This window comes from Solea solea, chromosome 4 (assembly GCF_958295425.1).
Source record: "Solea solea chromosome 4, fSolSol10.1, whole genome shotgun sequence".
Taxonomy (NCBI): Eukaryota; Metazoa; Chordata; class Actinopteri; order Pleuronectiformes; family Soleidae; genus Solea; species Solea solea.
The window spans coordinates 12556418-12576271 of record NC_081137.1 but is presented as its reverse complement, the minus strand read 5'-3'; the positions used below and the strand labels follow the sequence as shown (position 1 = coordinate 12576271).

Sequence of the window (19854 nt, the reverse complement as noted above, 5' to 3'; positions counted from 1 at the left end):
GTATGTCGTTCAAAATCAGTCCAAAAAGTCATAGTATAGTATGTCGTCCAAAATTGGTCAAAAACGTCAGAGTATAGTATGTCATCAAAAATCACTCAAAAACGTCATAGTATAGTATATCGTTCAAAATCAGTCCAAAAAGTCATAGTATAGTATTTCGTTCAAAATCAGTCCAAAAAGTCATAGTATAGTATGTCGTCCACAATAAGTCAAACAAATCATACTATAGTATGTCGTCCAAAATCGGTCAAAAAAGTCATAGTATAGTATGTCGTCCAAAATCACTCAAAAACGTCATAGTATATAGTATGTCGTCTAAAATCAGTCAAAAACGTCATAGTATAGTATGTCGTCCAAAATCACTCAAAAAAGTCATACTATAGTATGTCGTCCAAAATCAGTCAAAAACGTCATAGTATAGTATGTCGTCCAAAATCAGTCAAAAACGTCATAGTATAGTATGTCGTCCAAAATCGGTCAAACACGTCATAGTATAGTATGTCGTCCAAAATCACTCAAAAAAGTCATACTATAGTATGTCGTTCAAAATCAGTCCAAAAAGTCATAGTATAGTATGTCGTCCAAAATTGGTCAAAAACGTCAGAGTATAGTATGTCATCAAAAATCACTCAAAAACGTCATAGTATAGTATATCGTTCAAAATCAGTCCAAAAAGTCATAGTATAGTATTTCGTTCAAAATCAGTCCAAAAAGTCATAGTATAGTATGTCGTCCACAATAAGTCAAACAAATCATACTATAGTATGTCGTCCAAAATCGGTCAAAAAAGTCATAGTATAGTATGTCGTCCAAAATCACTCAAAAACGTCATAGTATATAGTATGTCGTCTAAAATCAGTCAAAAACGTCATAGTATAGTATGTCGTCCAAAATCACTCAAAAAAGTCATACTATAGTATGTCGTCCAAAATTGGTCAAAAACGTCAGAGTATAGTATGTCATCAAAAATCACTCAAAAACGTCATAGTATAGTATGTCGTCCAAAATCGGTCCAAAAAGTGATAGTATTGTATGTCGTCCAAAATCGGTCCAAAACGTCATAGTATAGTATGTCGTCCAAAATCAGTCAAAAACGTCATAGTATAGTATGTCGTCCAAAATCACTCAAAAACGTCATAGTATAGTCAGTCAGTCATCATCTACCGCTTTATCCTCTGCCAGAGGGTCACGGGGGGTGCTGTGCCAATCTCAGCTATATCGGGCGATAGGCGGGGTTCACTCTGGACAGTTCGCCAGTCCATCGCAGGGCCACACACAGATAGAGACAAACAACCATTCACTCTCACTCTCACTCTCACTCCTATGGTCAATTGAGAGTGTCCAATTTACCTAATCCCCACATTGCATGTTTTTGGACTGTGGGAGGAAGCCGGAGAACCCGGAGAAAAGCTCTGCAGAACATGAAAAACTTCAGAAAGATCCTTGTTCCAACTGGGTCTCGAACCCAAGTCCTCTTGCTGCAAAGTCAGGAGCACTAAGCACTACACCAACCATCTTGTCCATGGCGAGGGACAGATGTTCTTAAATATTTCATCAGTCTGACATTTTTTTGAAGTCATGAGTTCTATTATTGAAAGACTTCCAAATTGGCTGAAAATGCGTACAAGGACAACTAGCTCGCATGCTTCAGACAATGACTGGCGTTCATATGGTCAGGGGTTCGAATCTTACCTGAAGTGAATGTTTAAGTGGAAATTTACCTCATTAATGTGTTGCATGTTTTGAATGGGCTGGCGAACAGTCCGGGGTGAACCCCGCCTATGACCCTATGACAGCTGAGCTTGGCACAGCAGCCCCCCATGACGCTCCAGTGGAGGACAAAGCGGTAGATGATTGATGGACTGTGGGAGGAACCAGATAACCCGGAGAAAAGCTACGCACACACGTGCAGAACATGAAAAACTTCAGAAATATCCTTGTTCCAACTGGGTCTCGAACGCACGTCCTCTCGCTGCAAAGTCAAGAGCACTAACCACTACACCAACCATCTTGCCCATGATGAGGGACAGACATTCTTAAATATTTCATCAGTCTGACGTTTTTTTGGAGTCATGAGTTCTATTATTGAAAGACTTCCAAATTGGCAGAAAAAGCAATCAAGGACAACTAGCTCACATGGTTCAGACAAGGACTGGCGTTCATATGGTCAGAGGTTCGAATCTTACCTGAAGTGAATGTTTAAGTGGAAATTTACCTCATTAATGTGTGGCATGTTTTGAATGGGCTGGCGAACAGTCCAGGGTGAACCCCGCCTATCACCCTATGACAGCTGAGCTTGGCACAACGGCACCCACGACAAAGCGGTAGACGATTGAAGGACTGCGGGAGGCAACCGGAGAACAGCCACACACACAGAGGGAGAACATGAAAAACTCCAGAAAGACGGGTGTTCTGACTGGGTCTCGAACACAAGTCCTGTCGCTGCAAAGTCAAGAGCACTAACCACTACACCAACCATCTTGCCCATGATGAGGGACAGACATTCTTAAATATTTCATCAGTCTGACGTTTTTTTGGAGTCATGAGTTCTATTATTGAAAGACTTCCAAATTGGCAGAAAAAGCAATCAAGGACAACTAGCTCACATGGTTCAGACAAGGACTGGCGTTCATATGGTCAGGGGTTCGAATCTTACCTGAAGTGAATGTTTAAGTGGAAATTTACCTCATTAATGTGTTGCATGTTTTGAATGGGTTGGCGAACAGTCCAGGGTGAACCCCGCCTATCACCCTATGACAGCTGAGCTTGGCACAACGGCACCCACGACAAAGCGGTAGACGATTGAAGGACTGCGGGAGGGAACCGGAGAACAGCCACACACACAGAGGGAGAACATGAAAAACTCCAGAAAGACGGGTGTTCTGACTGGGTCTCGAACACAAGTCCTGTCGCTGCAAAGTCAAGAGCACTAACCACTACACCAACCATCTTGCCCATGATGAGGGACAGACATTCTTAAATATTTCATCAGTCTGACGTTTTTTTGGAGTCATGAGTTCTATTATTGAAAGACTTCCAAATTGGCAGAAAAAGCAATCAAGGACAACTAGCTCACATGGTTCAGACAAGGACTGGCGTTCATATGGTCAGGGGTTCGAATCTTACCTGAAGTGAATGTTTAAGTGGAAATTTACCTCATTAATGTGTTGCATGTTTTGAATGGGTTGGCGAACAGTCCAGGGTGAACCCCGCCTATCACCCTATGACAGCTGAGCTTGGCACAACGGCACCCACGACAAAGCGGTAGACGATTGAAGGACTGCGGGAGGGAACCGGAGAACAGCCACACACACAGAGGGAGAACATGAAAAACTCCAGAAAGACGGGTGTTCTGACTGGGTCTCGAACACAAGTCCTGTCGCTGCAAAGTCAAGAGCACTAACCACTACACCAACCATCTTGCCCATGATGAGGGACAGACATTCTTAAATATTTCATCAGTCTGACGTTTTTTTGGAGTCATGAGTTCTATTATTGAAAGACTTCCAAATTGGCAGAAAAAGCAATCAAGGACAACTAGCTCACATGGTTCAGACAAGGACTGGCGTTCATATGGTCAGGGGTTCGAATCTTACCTGAAGTGAATGTTTAAGTGGAAATTTACCTCATTAATGTGTTGCATGTTTTGAATGGGTTGGCGAACAGTCCAGGGTGAACCCCGCCTATCACCCTATGACAGCTGAGCTTGGCACAACGGCACCCACGACAAAGCGGTAGACGATTGAAGGACTGCGGGAGGCAACCGGAGAACAGCCACACACACAGAGGGAGAACATGAAAAACTCCAGAAAGACGGGTGTTCTGACTGGGTCTCGAACACAAGTCCTGTCGCTGCAAAGTCAAGAGCACTAACCACTACACCAACCATCTTGCCCATGATGAGGGACAGACATTCTTAAATATTTCATCAGTCTGACGTTTTTTTGGAGTCATGAGTTCTATTATTGAAAGTCTTCCAAATTGGCAGAAAAAGCAATCAAGGACAACTAGCTCACATGGTTCAGACACGGACTGGCGTTTCTATGGTCAGGGGTTCGAATCTTACCTGAAGTGAATGGAAATTTACCTCATCACTGTGTTGCATGTTTTGAATGGGCTGGCGAACAGTCCAGGGTGAACCCCGCCTTTCACCCTATGACAGCTGAGCTTGGCACAGCAGCACCCATGACAAAGCGGTAGATGATTGATGGACTGTGGGAGGAACCCAGAGAAAAGCCCCGCACACACGGGGAGAACATGAAAAACTCCAGAAAGATCCTTATTCCAACTGGGTCTCGAACCCAGGTCTTCTTGTTTCAAAGGCAAGAGCACTAACCACTACACCAACTGTTTGGCCCATTATGGAGGACATGTTTCCTTAAATACTTCATCAGTCTGAGGTCTTTCTGAAGTCATGTTTGTGCTCATCTGTTATTGAAAGTCGTCCAAGGTTGAAGAAGAAGTGTGTGAGGACAAATAGCTCACGTGATTCAGACAAAGACTGGAGTTCCTAGGGTCAGAGGTTCAAATCTTAGATGAAGCAACTTTTTAAGCCCAATATTCTACACAGAGAGTGAATAGGTGTGAGAAAACCTGAGGAAGAGTGTGGACAGTTAGCTCAGCTGGTTAGAGAGCAGCCTTTCAGTCCTGACGTTGACGGTTCAATTCCTTTATACGTCAAGGTTTAAGGTTCCACAGCCAAAGTGAAGAGTCAAAAACGCCCGGAGCTCCGTCCCAACACCTCCAAAGGGTTCGTGGCGTGGTGGGTTTGTTCGCAACCGCGAGGAGGTTGTGCCAGTCCGGCTGTGGCTGGTTCAAATCCGGCATGCTCCGAACACTTGGCCCCGGCGCCGGGGCCAAACTGGGGCCGGGGCTGGGCTGTGCTCCCCCGGCCCCCCGCACAGATGACAGCAGGGGGTTATACCATTTTATTTCACATTTTTGCCAAAAAAAAAATCCCAAAAAGGCCATAAAAAGCCAAAAAAAACTGATAGGGGTTCACTCCCTGGACTGTTGACCACACAGTTGGGTCCAGGTGTCCAGTAACTGCTGCTTAAAAATGATGAGCACATGAATGAGACTTCTGTGTGATTAATGTGTTCACATCATTTTTACATTGTTAACAAGTGAAAACTGTGGACGAATTAAAGTGGCAACATTCAATCAATAAATACACCATTAAATAATGACTCACATGTGTCTCACATTCATTCATTCACATTGGAATTAAATACATAAATGTCTCATTATTAAATGTGTCATTCATTCATTAAAACACCAAATTCATTTGATGTAAAAAACATACATAACTTCTTCACTATTTAATGAATTATTTCATGGTCCTGTGTTGCAGTAAGTCATGAAATAATTCATTAAATAGTCTTTAAGTAATTCTATGTTTTTTTACATCAAATGAATTGAGAATGTGAATGAATGAATGACACATTTAACAATAAGACATTTCTGTATTTAATTCCAATGTGAATGAATGAATGTGAGACACATGTGAGTCTTTATTTAATGGTGTATTTATTGATTGAATGTTGTCACTTTGACTCGTCCACAGTTTTCACTTGTTAACAATGTAAAAATGATGTGAACACATTAAACAGAGGCTCTGTTGACAAGTGCTGTTAACGTCCGTGTGAGGGGATGAAATCACAGGTGAAAGAGTGATGGTTTGCTCCAGAAAATGTGCTAAACACAAGTGTACATGCGACGAGTCTCTGATGCGTCTCCAGTGTCTGACGTGAAACTGCGTCGATACAATAGTGCGACTTTTCCAGCTAATGTTGTTGTGGTTGCTACGGTTACACACAAGATGTGACGCTGTTTGAGAGAATTATTAGTAGAAAAACTAATACAGTGAAATATGGCGTATTCTTTTTTTTTAGTGTATAGTTTTTTTAACTGATGTTACAAATAAACGTCATTAAAAATTAACTAAATAAATTAACATTTCAGTCCACTAGATGGTGCCAAGTGCTCACTTTCACGAGCACTGTTGTCTCAGTATATCGCAAATATCACGATAAATCGCATCATGGTGTCTCTGATGATTATTTAAAAAAATATAAAATAAGTAGAGATGCAACGATTTCTGCATAATTAAACCATTACTAAATTAATTGTCAAATACTTTAATAATCGATGAATTGTTTTTTGTTTTATTACCAATGTTGAACATTTTCCGGTTTCTTTGTTCCTTTTAATAAAGAAAGAGAAATGAAAGGTGTGTGCGTTTACATGTGGAGCAGTGACGTCACATTAGCGTTAGCATTAGCAGGTGTAACCTGAACACCTGTGATCGGATCCCTCAGGTCGGATGTTAACAGCAGGTGTGAACAGAGTGTCAACAGAACATCTAAGAAATGTGCAGATCATTTTTAAGCAGCAGTTACCACACACCTGTCCCCGCTGCTCCTCGTCGTCCTCCTCCTGGTCCTGGCTCCTGGTCCTGGCTCCTGGTCCTGGTCCTGGCTCCTGGTCCTGCTCCAAAAAAAGCTGTAGATCAGTTACAAAGACTTTAAAAATCCTGAAAACATTTGTAAAATCTCAATATTTAACAGAGGATTCTGATGTATTTAGTGACGGCTGTGAATGGAATCACTTGAAAACACATGAACTGTGCCTTTAACGGCAGCTGTTTGCAGGTCTTCAGTCAGAGGACATGATGAGACAAAGCAGTGTCCACTTTAAAGTGTTCAAATGTGCTCACTGCAGTAAATGAGTGAAGAAATGTATGTATCAACTATATATTGATCCATATCAACACGGACACTTTTATTTTGAAATTCTACTAAACCACTGCTCCTCAACAGTTTTACTTAATCTGCCCCCTACTGGCCAGACTAGATACTCATTCTAACAGTTTTAATGGTACAGTGACATTTTTTGTTTTTGTACTATATTTGGACATTTTTGACAGTTTACTAATAATAAAGATATATTTTCTAGGACATACTATACTAGGACACTTTTAGGCAGTTCATAGTTTAACTTTTTACGCCACTACAAATACATGAGTAACTTTTTGGATCTTTTTGTAATTTTTTTTTTTTAGTAGTTTTATTGCAACGTACTTGTACTTTTTCTTGAGTATATATTTGAAGAAAGTACGTTACTTTTACGCCGTTTGGTCGTGACTTCATTTTTTAAAAAAACTTTTTATTACATGCGCGATCTATTTCTCTTCCTATTTTAAAGGCCATATTTATTGTTTTTTTTACAATATTATAATTTAATATTTGAACATTGTTGTTTTATATTATGTTGTGTCTATTTTGTACTATTTGTGTTGCTCTGAATATTTCAAAAATAAATCCGGTGAAACTTAGTACTTTATTCGTCTTTTCACACTTTTCATACTTTTTTACTCTGAGAGTATTTTTATTTTATTTTTACTTCTACTTGAGTAATTATTATCTTACAGTAACAGTACTTTTACTTGAGTCATTTTTTTTGGCTTCTCTACCCACCTCTGCATATTATACGAGGACATTTTGGACAGTTGTTGACAGTATGACGTCATATTACATAATGACATATCTGACACTAAGTCACTTTTTTGAAAACATGTACGTGTGTTTACTGTGGAGCAGTGACGTCATATTAGCAGCAGCTAACCTGCTACTGGCCAGACTAGATACTCATTCTGAACAGTTTTAATGGTCTATTGACAGTTTGTGTTGAGGAAATTCTTTGACATATGTGGACAATTTATATTTAAACGTTTTTGAGGACATTCTACACTCGGAAAGTTCATATTTGGACAGTTTTGACGACATACTGTCACATTGACAACACACGTGTGTTTGCTGTGGAGCAGTGACGTCACGTTAGCATTAGCTGGTGTAACCTGAACACATGTGGTGGGATGTGAACAGCAGGTGTGAACAGAGCGTCAACAGAGAATCTAAGAAATGTGTGGATCATTTTAATCAGCAGTTACCACGTTTGTCCACATGTTTGTCCACATGTTTGTTCCCGCTGCTCCTCGTCCTCACGCTGTTTCTGTCTCTGCGCAGAAGAAGCTCCGCCTCCGACAAAGGAAGTGGAACATTCCAAATAGATCGACACAGAGGGGAGGAGTGGAATGAACCAAGTCACGGAAACTACATAAAGGCTTTTAAATCAGTGTGTTTGTGCAGGAGCAGCTCCACCTGCAATTAATCAATGTCCTCGCTGGACAAATAAAAGAAAAGCTAAAATTGTTATTTAAAAACATTTTTGCCCAAACATTTTTTAGCTCTTTATCTTAAAATTATCAACAATAAATGTTGTGACAATAATTGATATTTTTCCTTGTTGTGTCCTAGCTTTACTAGGATAGTATTACAAGGACACTTTTGACAGTTTATATTTGAACAGTTTTTGTCGATGTATTATACTAGTCTAGTATAGTATGTCTTCAAAAACTGTCCAACTATACACTGACAAAAATGTCCCAAAATATGTCCTTGTATAGTATTTTGTCAGAAACTGTACAAATGTGAACTGACATAGGGTGATAGGCGGGGAACACCCTGGACAGTTCGCCAGCCCTAGTATAATACATCGACAGGACACCTACAGGACAAAATCACAGGCAAACACTCATCCCTGAATAATTTATCAAAACATTTTTATTTTCTTGAACAACAATACAATTTAAGACAGGTCTGGCTCAGGTGTTTCTTCTATGTGAAACAATAAGTGCAGCATAAATCAAAACAAGAGGGGAAAAAAAGAGCATTATTACATCCTTCAAATAATAATAGAGGACAAGACACAACAAACCCAAATCCCACCCGACGCCGAAAATAGTCACATCCCTAAAAGTCTCTGCAAAATTACAACTACATAAAACCACTAATGCTCCACCAGGTTATGGATTTCATACAATGGAAATAAAGTAAAAAAAACAAAAAAAAAAACAGGTTATTTTTATTCATCTGTTTAATACAGTACAAAGACATCATTCCATTTCGGTTACAAGTAAACTGTGGAAATGGTTCTAAGCACCATCTGGTTGGCTTGAGCTGAATCAGTTACTTCTGTTTCTACATCATTATATGCTGTTTAGTGAGGGGGCACTGAGGCAAGGAGGGGTCAAGCACCATGATAATCAAACCGCCCCCTTGATTGCACTTCCCCCATCCACACATCATGACCACACCACACTTTTTTAAAATACCTTGTCGCCCCATCTCAAGCAGAGTACCTATTGAAATGCAATAAATATATAAGAAAACAACAATGTACAGTATAAATAATGTCACAATTTACAATTTTCCATTTTCTGTGTCAGAAACCATACGACAAAAAAAGAGGTATAAAAGTGGGAAGACGTTCATTCCCATAGTGAAACGGAATATTTCTCATTGACTGGTGAGTTATAATACAGCAACAACAACAACAAAAAAAAAAAGACTGAGATGGACCAATTTGACCATTTACAAATTCGATTTTTTTTTGACTGAGAAAAAAATCTTGTAGGTGAACATGAAAACAGATACAATATGTACATGAAACGGTGTGCACGGATCAGCCAGGGGAGGGGTGAGATCTTACATTTCCCATTCATTTGAATGGCTTCATCGAGGAACACCCACTGAAATGCTAAAAAATAGAGGGTTGAATGTGTTTAAAATGGTTATTGAAATCCCAATTCATGTTTGTGAAACACGGAAACAAGAAGCAGTATTTCAATTTATTGTGTTTCCTTCATCTCTGATAACCTACCATCATGTCATTTTTATGACTTATTATAATACATTTCACACAAATAGCCCCTGGACCAAAAGCTCAGTTGATATTAGATTATTTCTGGTCAGTAAATTGTAAAAAAAGTCAAACAATGTCAGTGGTCATTTGGAATCAGTGTCACATTTACATTTATGTTGATTTTCCACCAGGGGGCAGTGGTTTTCCAGCTTTGTTTGTAAGAATGCTGGTCATAAATCTTCAGAAATGTATTTATATAAAAAGGACTGATATTTTTGTAGTCTTTAGAGCAGTGTAACTAAAATGCAAGGTGTGTAAATCCACCAATTCAACTCATGCTATAATGCATTAGCCAACATTTGGACTAAATTAAAAGCTTTCATCTTGACTGACTGTGTAAAATTCTAATAATTAAAAAAAGACAATAAAACAAGTTGATAGATCATATTAAACCCACTGGCAGTGTATGGAGCTAAGCCTCAAAGCAGGATTTTTGAAACACAATGAATAACGTCCCCCTATGAACCCTATCTATCCATCTATGCACACCACGTGTTCCATAAATTCATTCACAATTTACAATTATTTATTTTCTCTGCCGTCTGGAAACGAGAACATTGAAACAATCGAGGTATAAAAACACATTGTTTTCCTATTTCAACAATAAAAAAACAACACTAAGTCTGCTTTCTGAGTGTATCATAGTAACAACAACAACGACTATTCAGCGGGACCTGTGAAAAACGGATAATAAATTCCCAACTAAGAATGAAATCATATTAGTCCTCTAGTAAACCCGTATTTTAGAGAAACTGGAAAAAAGTTTTTGATTAGTTTTTGTTTTTGAATACTTAAATAACACCTTTTTTTGTCTGTGTTTAATCCTCTAATTACCTCTCTTCTGAATACAGTTCACAAGGCCAATATGGTGTACTTCTAGGCTGGTAAAACATTTTTTTATTTATTTTTTTTAAAGTATCTAATAAGAATAAATAAAACTGGAATAGCACCTCAAAGAGATAACAGACAGGAGTAACACATGTCAAGAGTTTCACCTGAATAATAATAAAAAATAAAAAAAAAACAGGAATTAATACAATGCCAAATGTGACAATCAGCTACTTCTCCTGTGAAGAAATTCCCCTGCTGGTTCAATAGAATCACAGCAAATTCATGGACATATAGAATAACTAGATTGGTGTAAAAAAGTTCTACCGATTTTGCATAAAAGTACCTGAATGAATACACAGAACTGGCTACTTGACGCTTTTGAATCACAGCAGTGTCCGATAAATATATATAACCTGATTTTCAGTGTTAGCAGTGCTCACATTATATATGTGTGTGTGTGTGTGTGTGTGTGTGTGTGTGTTTTGTACACATCTGAAATGCTTTTCATGAGAAGTACCAGTCTAGTCATTCTATTTCAAAACACACGTCCAATCAGCAGCTGGTATGGGGAAGACAGTGAGCTATAGTTGGATTGGCTGAGTATCCATACCTTATTGTGTGATGTAAACAATACTGAGTAAACATGGTTGGCTGATTCAGAAAGTGTTCGCAGGAATAGATTGCCTTAAAGAGACAACAGTTGTGCTGCCATTAGAGTTTTGGTTATGGCTGAAAGAAACCACAGAGGAGTCCTCACTTCGAAACGGGTGACGGAGCCTGGAGTGGAAGAAAAGGGGGAACTATTCAGTTGACCATGTGTGATTACATTAACTTAAACAAAGGATGTATCAATAAAAAGACAATCTATTTTAAAAAAAAATATCCACGTTATTATACGTCTACGATATCTTAAGGAAATGTCTGCCACAACCCTAAACCAGCAGGTAATACTAAATGAAATGTTTTGCATAGATTTAATTTCCCTGAGAATGCAGCTGTGGGCGCAGAGACTGTTGAGACAGTTGAGACGGTTTGAGATGGCGTTTATGTCATTATTACTAACATCCTGTTACATTACTAGAAAGATTTTCCTTCTGCCGCCAAATAAGGAGTTGGACGACAAGAAGCATAACATTCAAAGCGAATGTTTCTTGCTTTTAAAAGAGATGCTATTAGGGAAGAAATTGATCATTTCAGTTAGTTTATAAGGACATGGGGGGTGATGGATTGGTGGACACTCGCTAAACACAAGTGGGATTTGGAAGAAGATAGACAAAATAGAGTGACAGCCTCGGATGATGATGAACATTGATTGGGCAGTAATAAAGGAAGGAGAAGGAAAAATAAAGGTAAGAAGCAGCTCAGAGGGGTCAGGTTTGGTGATCAGGTTGGGGTTTAGAAAAGTTGATTTTTTGGGAGTTGGCAAATAATAACTCTTGGCAAAGAGTTGGCAAATAAAGCTCTCAAATTTAAGGAAATCAGTGGGCTTAAAGTGGTCAGCACAAGCAGAGTGGGGAGGAATAGATAGACCAAAGAGCTGGAGAGGTGTAATTTCCGCTGTTCCACTAAACATAGGCATGGAAGAACAAGAACTAAAAAAAAAAAAAAAAACTTAAAAGGGGGAATCATCTAGAATGCCCAACGGATGAAGTCAAGTGTTGACGGGACCAGGACAGATAGTGAAACAGTAATGATTGAGTTTAAAGGCGAGGTAATGAGGAACGCTGGGGTTGATCAGAGGGCACATAAATGGGGTCCAAATGGAGGAGTCTGTGAGGTGCCAAAGGGAAATGTAATCGTTGACAGGACAACATTCATGGCGGGAGTGATTAATAGTACAGCTTGAGTGGAGTCAAAAACACAATTCCGTGGATTGTGAAAGCAGCAGTGCACCATTTGGAGATTAAATGATTGGGAAGAAGTTAGGGATGAGTTGCAGACAAGATCTAGACAGGAAAGATTCCTACCCACTACTAGCAACATGGGGTAGGAATTTAAGCATTTCATTGAAGACATAGCAATATAGTACAGGGGTCCACTACTATACGCCAGGTCAGGGAAGAAGGTAATGGTGGTGGGTGACACATAGATGTCAATGGTGAAGTATTGAGGCCCTCTTAGAGGAAAAAGGATTAGTATGTTTGAATGATGCTCGGGGCACCAGGGTACATGTTAATACAGGGCGGGAGCCTATATTAGATCTAACACTAGTGTCTAATTCTTTGGCTAGAAAATGTCACTGGGAGATATGAAAAAAAATATTATGCATTGGGAGTGACCATTACCCAATTATTACTACCATACAGAGGTGGACAGGATGTCAGGTCAACGAAGGGGGTGATGGATGTTTTTGAAAAGCAGATAGGAATATGTTATAGAAACGTATATATAACTATAGCTATAGAAAAGTAACATATATTGATGAAAAACCAGGGTATTCACAAGAATAATGGGGAGATCTGTGCAGCAATTCTTGAGGCAGCATTAGCGCTATCCCCAAAAGGAAAAAGGAAAGATGGTGAGGAGAGCGGGTTCCTTGGTGGACGGAGGAATGTAGCACAGCAATAAAAGACAGAAATAGAGCATTTAGACTTTTAAAAGGACACATAATTATAATAATCTAATTGCACGCAAGAGGGCATAAACTGGAGTAAGGAGAATGATAGGACAGACGTAGAGTGTAAGTTGGCAAGATAGAAAGGAGTGGGAGTATCCAGTATTACACATAGAAGGGCAAAGGACAGTGGCAGTTACAGACAAGGATAAGTCAGAAATTGTGATTAAAGTATATGTCAAGATACACGGGTCAGGGAAATTGACTGAGGAAGGAAGAAGGAGAAGCTATTCATAAAACAAAAAATGCAGCACTAGATCATGATATATAATGTTAAGACATCTGGGAAGTGGGGCATGAAAGAAATGTTTGGTTCTTTACCATCAAGTATGGGAGGAAGGAAGGAAGGAAGGAAGGCTGCCAAAAAGCTTGGAAGGAGGTGGTAATTATTCCTATAAAGGAACCAGGAAATGATCCATCCAAGCCATCCAATTGCAGACCAATAGCTCTTACATCAAATATTTGTAAAACTATAGAGAGCATGATAAATGGAAGAGGCCTATAAACATTTCATCAAAGCGGCTTTAGAAAAGGAAGAGGAACTCTAGATCCAATTGTCAGTTTGGAAAATGATATCAGAAAGGCACAGAACAATAAGAATCAACTAGTGCTATAAAGCATATGACATGATGCGGTCGGAGGGAGTCTTGATAAAATTAAAGATGATGGGTATAAATGGGAGGATGTTTAACTGGATAAAGGACTTTATGGAGAAATATTTAAATAAGTAAGGATTGGGATTGGATTTACACAATGGTTTTCACAAGCAAAAGAGATTTGCATGAACTGACATTGGAGGGAATGTCTTAAAATTCCTAGGAGTTCTTTTTGATGTTACATTAACACGGGCAGAACATATAAATGACATAAATGTCAGAAATACCGAATACAAGTCGGGGAACTAGACTGTGTGCATTTATGTTCTCACTTCGTAATTGTAAACATCTTGCGCCGACACCTGAATACATTAGCTGTAGCTCAGGGGACACACGGGGATTCCATCACTGAGTGACTCACTGATTTGCAGGGAACAGTCACTTTGGCCCCGCCTGCTGGCTGCTGTCTCACTCGAGTTGCAGCACAGCGTAGCTGAATTGTCGGATGAATGAATCGTTTCAGTAACTTACTCGGTTCAGTACATTCATGCGGAGAGACGTGTCCATCCCTTTTTGAATGGAGCAGCTTATTAGAGTTTATTAGAAATCTCACATCATGATGCATAGAACTTGGGTATTTTACACGTTATTCATGATCCTCCGGATGTATTTTACCTTTGTTCTATCAACCTGCATTAAAATATTACTTTTAATATTATGTGGTTCAATGTTATTTTAATTCTGATTAGTTTTATATGAGTTCATATATAACTGACGTTCATATCTGATCAAATGTTAATATTTTTGCAGGTAGACGGTTGACAATACATTTTTTTTGTACTGAATAACATGCGACATGCTACGTGTGAGGAAGTTTGGCATTCCTGTGATCGTGTATGATATAAGAAATAAGAAAGTGAGACTGACCAGAGTGAAGCTGTCGTAGGTTCTCATCAGCTCCTCCATCCGATACTGTTCCAGCACCACTACTCCAGCCAGAGAGGGACTCTTGGCTCGGGCACAGTCCTCACAGTGCACCACGTACGTCTTCTTACTGCTGTTCTCACTGGTCACAAACAGCAGGTCAAACACCTCCACCTGTAACAACAGACGCAGTTGTGTCGGTCGTTACAAATATGGACAGGGTATGTACGGACGGAGGAGAAAGGCTGGCGACGGGAAGATTGACTCACATCACACTCATTACAGTAGTAGGCTGGTTCATCTTTCACACGGCCCTGGTAGCTGATCTTCTTCCCTGCAGTCACCAGCTGGTCTCTCAGAATCTGGATGTGCTTGATGGACTGCATCAGGCAGTGTCTGGAAGCAGGTGGAACGGAAAGAAAACAGACTACGTTCAGATTTCCAGCCCAATTTTCCACATTCAAATTAAATCTGACTCATTACAGATCAGGTTTTAAGGTTCACATGACATGTACACGTTTCTTGCCTTTGAGACTTACCTATCAAATTGCACACATGTGATATGATATATAAACCATGCAGAAAAGTCCTAGTACCGGCCACATTGGATGCACATCTGATCCAAAACCACATGATGAAGTGACACAAATATGACCTGAAAATCGGAATTGGCTATAGTATTTCTGTGTCACACACAACACTGGAAGAAAATCAGCTATTAGCACCTCAGGCTGGTAAAGTGCACATAGCCACGTTAACAAAACAGACAAACAGCACAGATATGCACAACCAGACATCTTACTTGATCATCTTGAACGTATCCAGATCCGCGATCTTGATGGTGCGAGCGACGTTCCAGGAAACATGGATCATGGGAACAATCGACTTCACCTTCTTCACCTCGTTCCACTCGAAGCGCTCCAGCGCGAGTTGATACTGGTACGCTGGAGGAGCAGAGCACACAGACAACATATTTAGAGAGAAAGAGCAACAAATGATTTCATCCTCTCAAACTATTCGCTTTCAAGCGGATTTTCTCCGGGTTCTTGCTCTGACTTACCGTTGAGCGGTCCCACATTCCAAGCGATGTTGTTGCACCAGCCCACAGCCTGGACCCAGTGCACGGTGCCTGCGTTGATCCACACCAGGTCACCCGGCCTCTGGATAAAGCGGTACACGGGGATGTTGGAGCTGTAGAGGTCTTCCAGGACTGGCCACCAGGACCCTGTGAGGTAGTCTACTTTATGCCTGAGGGAAACAGTGTTGCCAGATAGAGTCAAGGATTTCCAGACCCAAATATTACTGCTATGGTAATTTACTGTGCCATACAGGACGTCTATCAACCCCCACAGCAAAATCAAGGTTGTTACTTGATACATTCAACCCTAACCTAGCAGATGACAAACCATACAGATAAGTGGAGAACAAACCAACGGAGAGAAAGAGAGAGACAGCAACTAAAAGTTGTGTCATTATATTAACACTGGTGAATTCACAGGACAGGCTGTAAGTTGGAACTTGGATCAAATGTCTAAACAAACACTGTCTATTTGAATAATAACTGTAAAATACACAAAATATACAATTCATGTATTTTTTATTACTCCCATGTAAGAAAATGGTCTATGGTTTTATTTTGTCTACACTGGCAGATTAACCCAGTGTGTGGCAGCCGGCTCAAACAATCAGTGTCTACTGACAGTACAGGGGGTGCAGTTCTCCTTTAATAATGATGATTGATTGGACGCTTGTACAAGTTCAATATTACCTAATAAAAGGTATGTTTGAAAACCAATGTTTTGTCCACCCACCAAAACCAGACTTCACCCACACAATAAACAATCTAAACAAGCTGCCTCTTCACTCACCGCTCACAGAATTTGTTGATTTCGTCCCAGTAGTGCTCGTGGACAGCAAACCACTCACAGTCACCGGGTCCGATATTGACGTTGACGGAGCAGAAGTTGTTGTTCTCTTGGTGACCTGAGGACAAGTGCAAAGTCTGTGAATTATAACACTTACGTTAAGTGATAGTTCTGTTGTTTTAAGGCACTGACTATACTACAGTATATACAATACTGTGTGCACCCCTGGTGCTTTAAACCAGCACAAGACATGGAGGTTCCCTCACAAGGAGAACATGGCACAGAAGAAAAACAGGTACTAGGCACTTAAGAAGAAGGCTCACCTAATCAAATATTTTCCTGCAGACAGTCTTTTCCAGATAGAAACTGACGTTTGTAAGCTGCTCACTCAGATCCACAGAGACAAACTGCATTTTTAGCTTGCCAAGACATGGGAGGCAGCAGTGGAACAACAAATTCTGATGTAAGCTATCAGACTATCTCTATGGATATCTGTGTTGTTAACAAACATCAGACTATGGGCAGAAAAAGCTGTCTAGCAGAAAAATATTCTCTGAAGACACCATAGTCTTATGCAGGTGTAGATTTTTAATAGGTGACCCTTTGGTTAAGCTCTGTTTTCATTGATGTTTTCACTGTGAGTGAGCAGCCTGTCTCATGTGGTTCTGTTAAAGAAACAGTATGTAATTTCTGCCACTAGTGGTCTCTCAATCACAATAACAAAAGTCCTAGTTAGATGATGCCGGGAGGCAGCAGGGGATCATGGGAATTGTTGTCTTGCTGTCTAGTTTGGATTTGCTGTGCATTTAAAGCTTCGGTGGTTAAATGTTAAACAAATGTTAAAAAGTTGTGATCCTTTAGTGACTAATGCATACAATTAGATAAAAAAAACTGAAATATACAACATATGTTTTGTTGGTTTTAGATATTTAAATGTATACATGTTACATATTATGTCTTTAAAGTCAGCACCTACTATGTGTCAGTTCCTCATTTATCGTACAACCACTCTTCCTTAACTGTCCCTTTAAAACAAACACATCCCAATCATGGGATTGTTGATGCCCAGTCATGACGAGAGACACACACTGACCTGGGGTGCGGCTGCCTGGCACCTTCATGTAGAGCTGGACAGTGTTCATGCCCAGGATAGTGTGGCCGACATGGCTGAGCATGTTGTTGCTTGATTCCACTCGCATGAACGATGGCAGTTTGAGCAGCTCCTGTAGCTGGGGTTTCCACCTTATAAAGAAATCATGAGTGTGAAATGTGAAACAGCAAAGCACCCTTGGGGCGCTTGGTTCAAGTGGGCAGATTGCAGGATTCTAAATGACATAATCTCACCTCTTTGGGTCTGAGAGATCGATATTGGTCCCAAATTTAATGATCTTTCCAACCATTTTCTGGTCTGAGCTAGGGGAAGGAACAACTTCTGATTTGAGTATTGAGTTCATGCATTAAAACGAAATGAATTCAATGCAAATGGATCAAGCTTGCGTGCTAACCTGGGTGTGCTGCCGGACTGAAGAGAGTGGGCTTTACTGAGTATGGGAGAAGAACTGCCTTTAGTGTTGGCTAACCACAGAACAGCTTTGGAGGTGGCTGATGGGTCTGAGGTCTTGGTTTGCTCTCCGTCTTCCTCATTCTCACTCTCCTTCTCCTCCTAGAACACATCTGCATGAGCTTAGCTGACAGGTTGACCAAGACAACACATCACACAAACACATAATCTTTTCCCCCTGAGATCCTGGACTTTGAATTCAATCATAATTTACTGCCCACATGTGTTCTGTGGACCTAATATCAGCTTTTCGTATTCTCCAGCTATGGAAAACTCGCCAAAAATCATCTCTATCTCTAAAACAGATAACACACAAGGCCAGTGTGAATCCCTTGTTACGAAACAATATAATTACTAATGAGAGAAATCCTTATCCTCAAGTATCCTCTAAATTGCTTTGGAAGCACCCTGCGGAAGCCAGTCTCCCTCTGTGAGAACCTCTTGAATGATCATTATCAGTAGTAACAACAGAGGAACGGGTGCAACTAGCGAGTATTTTCATAATCGATTAATGTGACGATTACTCTCTCTATTAATCTGTTAGTTATTTGGTCCATATAATGTTGGACAATGTTGATGGCTGTTTAATTAAATGTATCAGTTTTAATGATTTATTTTTCATACGAAGCAAAGACACCAGAAAATATTTCAGAGAGATCGTTTTGATAAAAAAAAAAACAGTAATTGATTATCAGAGTAGTTAGATAATGAATTAGTAATGTAATAATAATCTATTACATGTTGCAGTCCTAAGCAGAGCACTACAGAGTATTTTGAGGCTAATTGTGATTGTGTGTAAATATGGGAAATACAAACAAAAGAGGCTTGAAACTGTCACTCTCAATGATGTCTGGCTTGGTTTTGAGATTAGACTTGTTGTGGTTGTTGTTTTAAAGCAGCTTGTACTTTGAGATGTGGTGATGAGAAAAGGGATGCTCGTGTACGCGAGCAGCCAGAATTCTGAGTTGTGAACATCAGCCTCGGAGTGGAGTCAGAGGTAGTCTGAATGAACGGATACATTCAAACACCTAAATCATAGTAGCATCTCCTTCTCATCCATTTTGTGTTTTACAGCAGTAGGCATCTGTCATGTGGCATACCAGCTACATTAACTTCTACCTGTCCTTTACCCTGTCTCTAGATCTACAGATGACATGAAACTTTGTTCATTTTCCAGATCAAGAAATGGACATGAATGTCATGAAATATTTCTCTCTCTTGACACGGGAACAGCTGATCACTGCAGCCTGTCTTTCACAGCAGGACTGCTCACCTGTCTGTCGGTGTATCTAGCTCTGGAAGGGACCTATATGCAGTGTAGGTGTAGTGGAACAGCCAACAGTCTGCTCTTGTCATCTTAACTCTGCGTGTGCATTTGTGTGCCATGTGGGAAGATGTTTACCTCCAAGCTCTCCTGGAAGCTGGAGGCCTGGTACTGGGCATATTTGGCAACAGTAGTGTGGGAGCGACTGCTTTCACAGGGCCATGTCTGCGCCGAACCACTGTGGTCCCAGTTCTCATCGGCGGGCTGCTGAACCTGAGTCCTCACTTCCACCGCGTGGTCCGCATTGGCCTCCACCAGGGATTTGGTGGAGAACAGGCCAAGGTCTGCAACAAGATCAGCGGACAAACAGAGATGAGATGATCAAGAAACTCAAGAGCAAAACATTCATGATGCATGTTCTGCACTAAACGGTG

The 19854-nt window shown here is 40.2% G+C and overlaps 1 protein-coding gene across 4 annotated transcripts in view; it reads right to left on the bottom strand.

The window, feature by feature from the left end:
- Positions 1-8598: 8598 nt before the first annotated feature.
- LOC131458291 (uncharacterized) overlaps positions 8599-19854 on the bottom strand; it is a 28754-nt gene continuing 17498 nt past the window's right edge. For 3 of the 4 annotated variants that reach the window (XM_058627262.1, XM_058627260.1, XM_058627261.1), the window contains 10 exons: positions 19559-19764; positions 18101-18258; positions 17940-18008; positions 17689-17837; positions 16599-16713; positions 15791-15978; positions 15533-15674; positions 15000-15126; positions 14734-14904; positions 8599-11373 (listed from right to left, as the gene is read on the bottom strand). In XM_058627262.1, the coding sequence (XP_058483245.1) occupies positions 11350-11373; positions 14734-14904; positions 15000-15126; positions 15533-15674; positions 15791-15978; positions 16599-16713; positions 17689-17837; positions 17940-18008; positions 18101-18258; positions 19559-19764 (1349 nt within the window). In that variant the 3' untranslated portion in view covers positions 8599-11349. Of the gene's footprint in view, positions 11374-14733; positions 14905-14999; positions 15127-15532; positions 15675-15790; positions 15979-16598; positions 16714-17688; positions 17838-17939; positions 18009-18100; positions 18270-19558; positions 19765-19854 lie in introns of those variants that run through there. The other variant, XR_009240076.1, reaches the window with a different exon arrangement.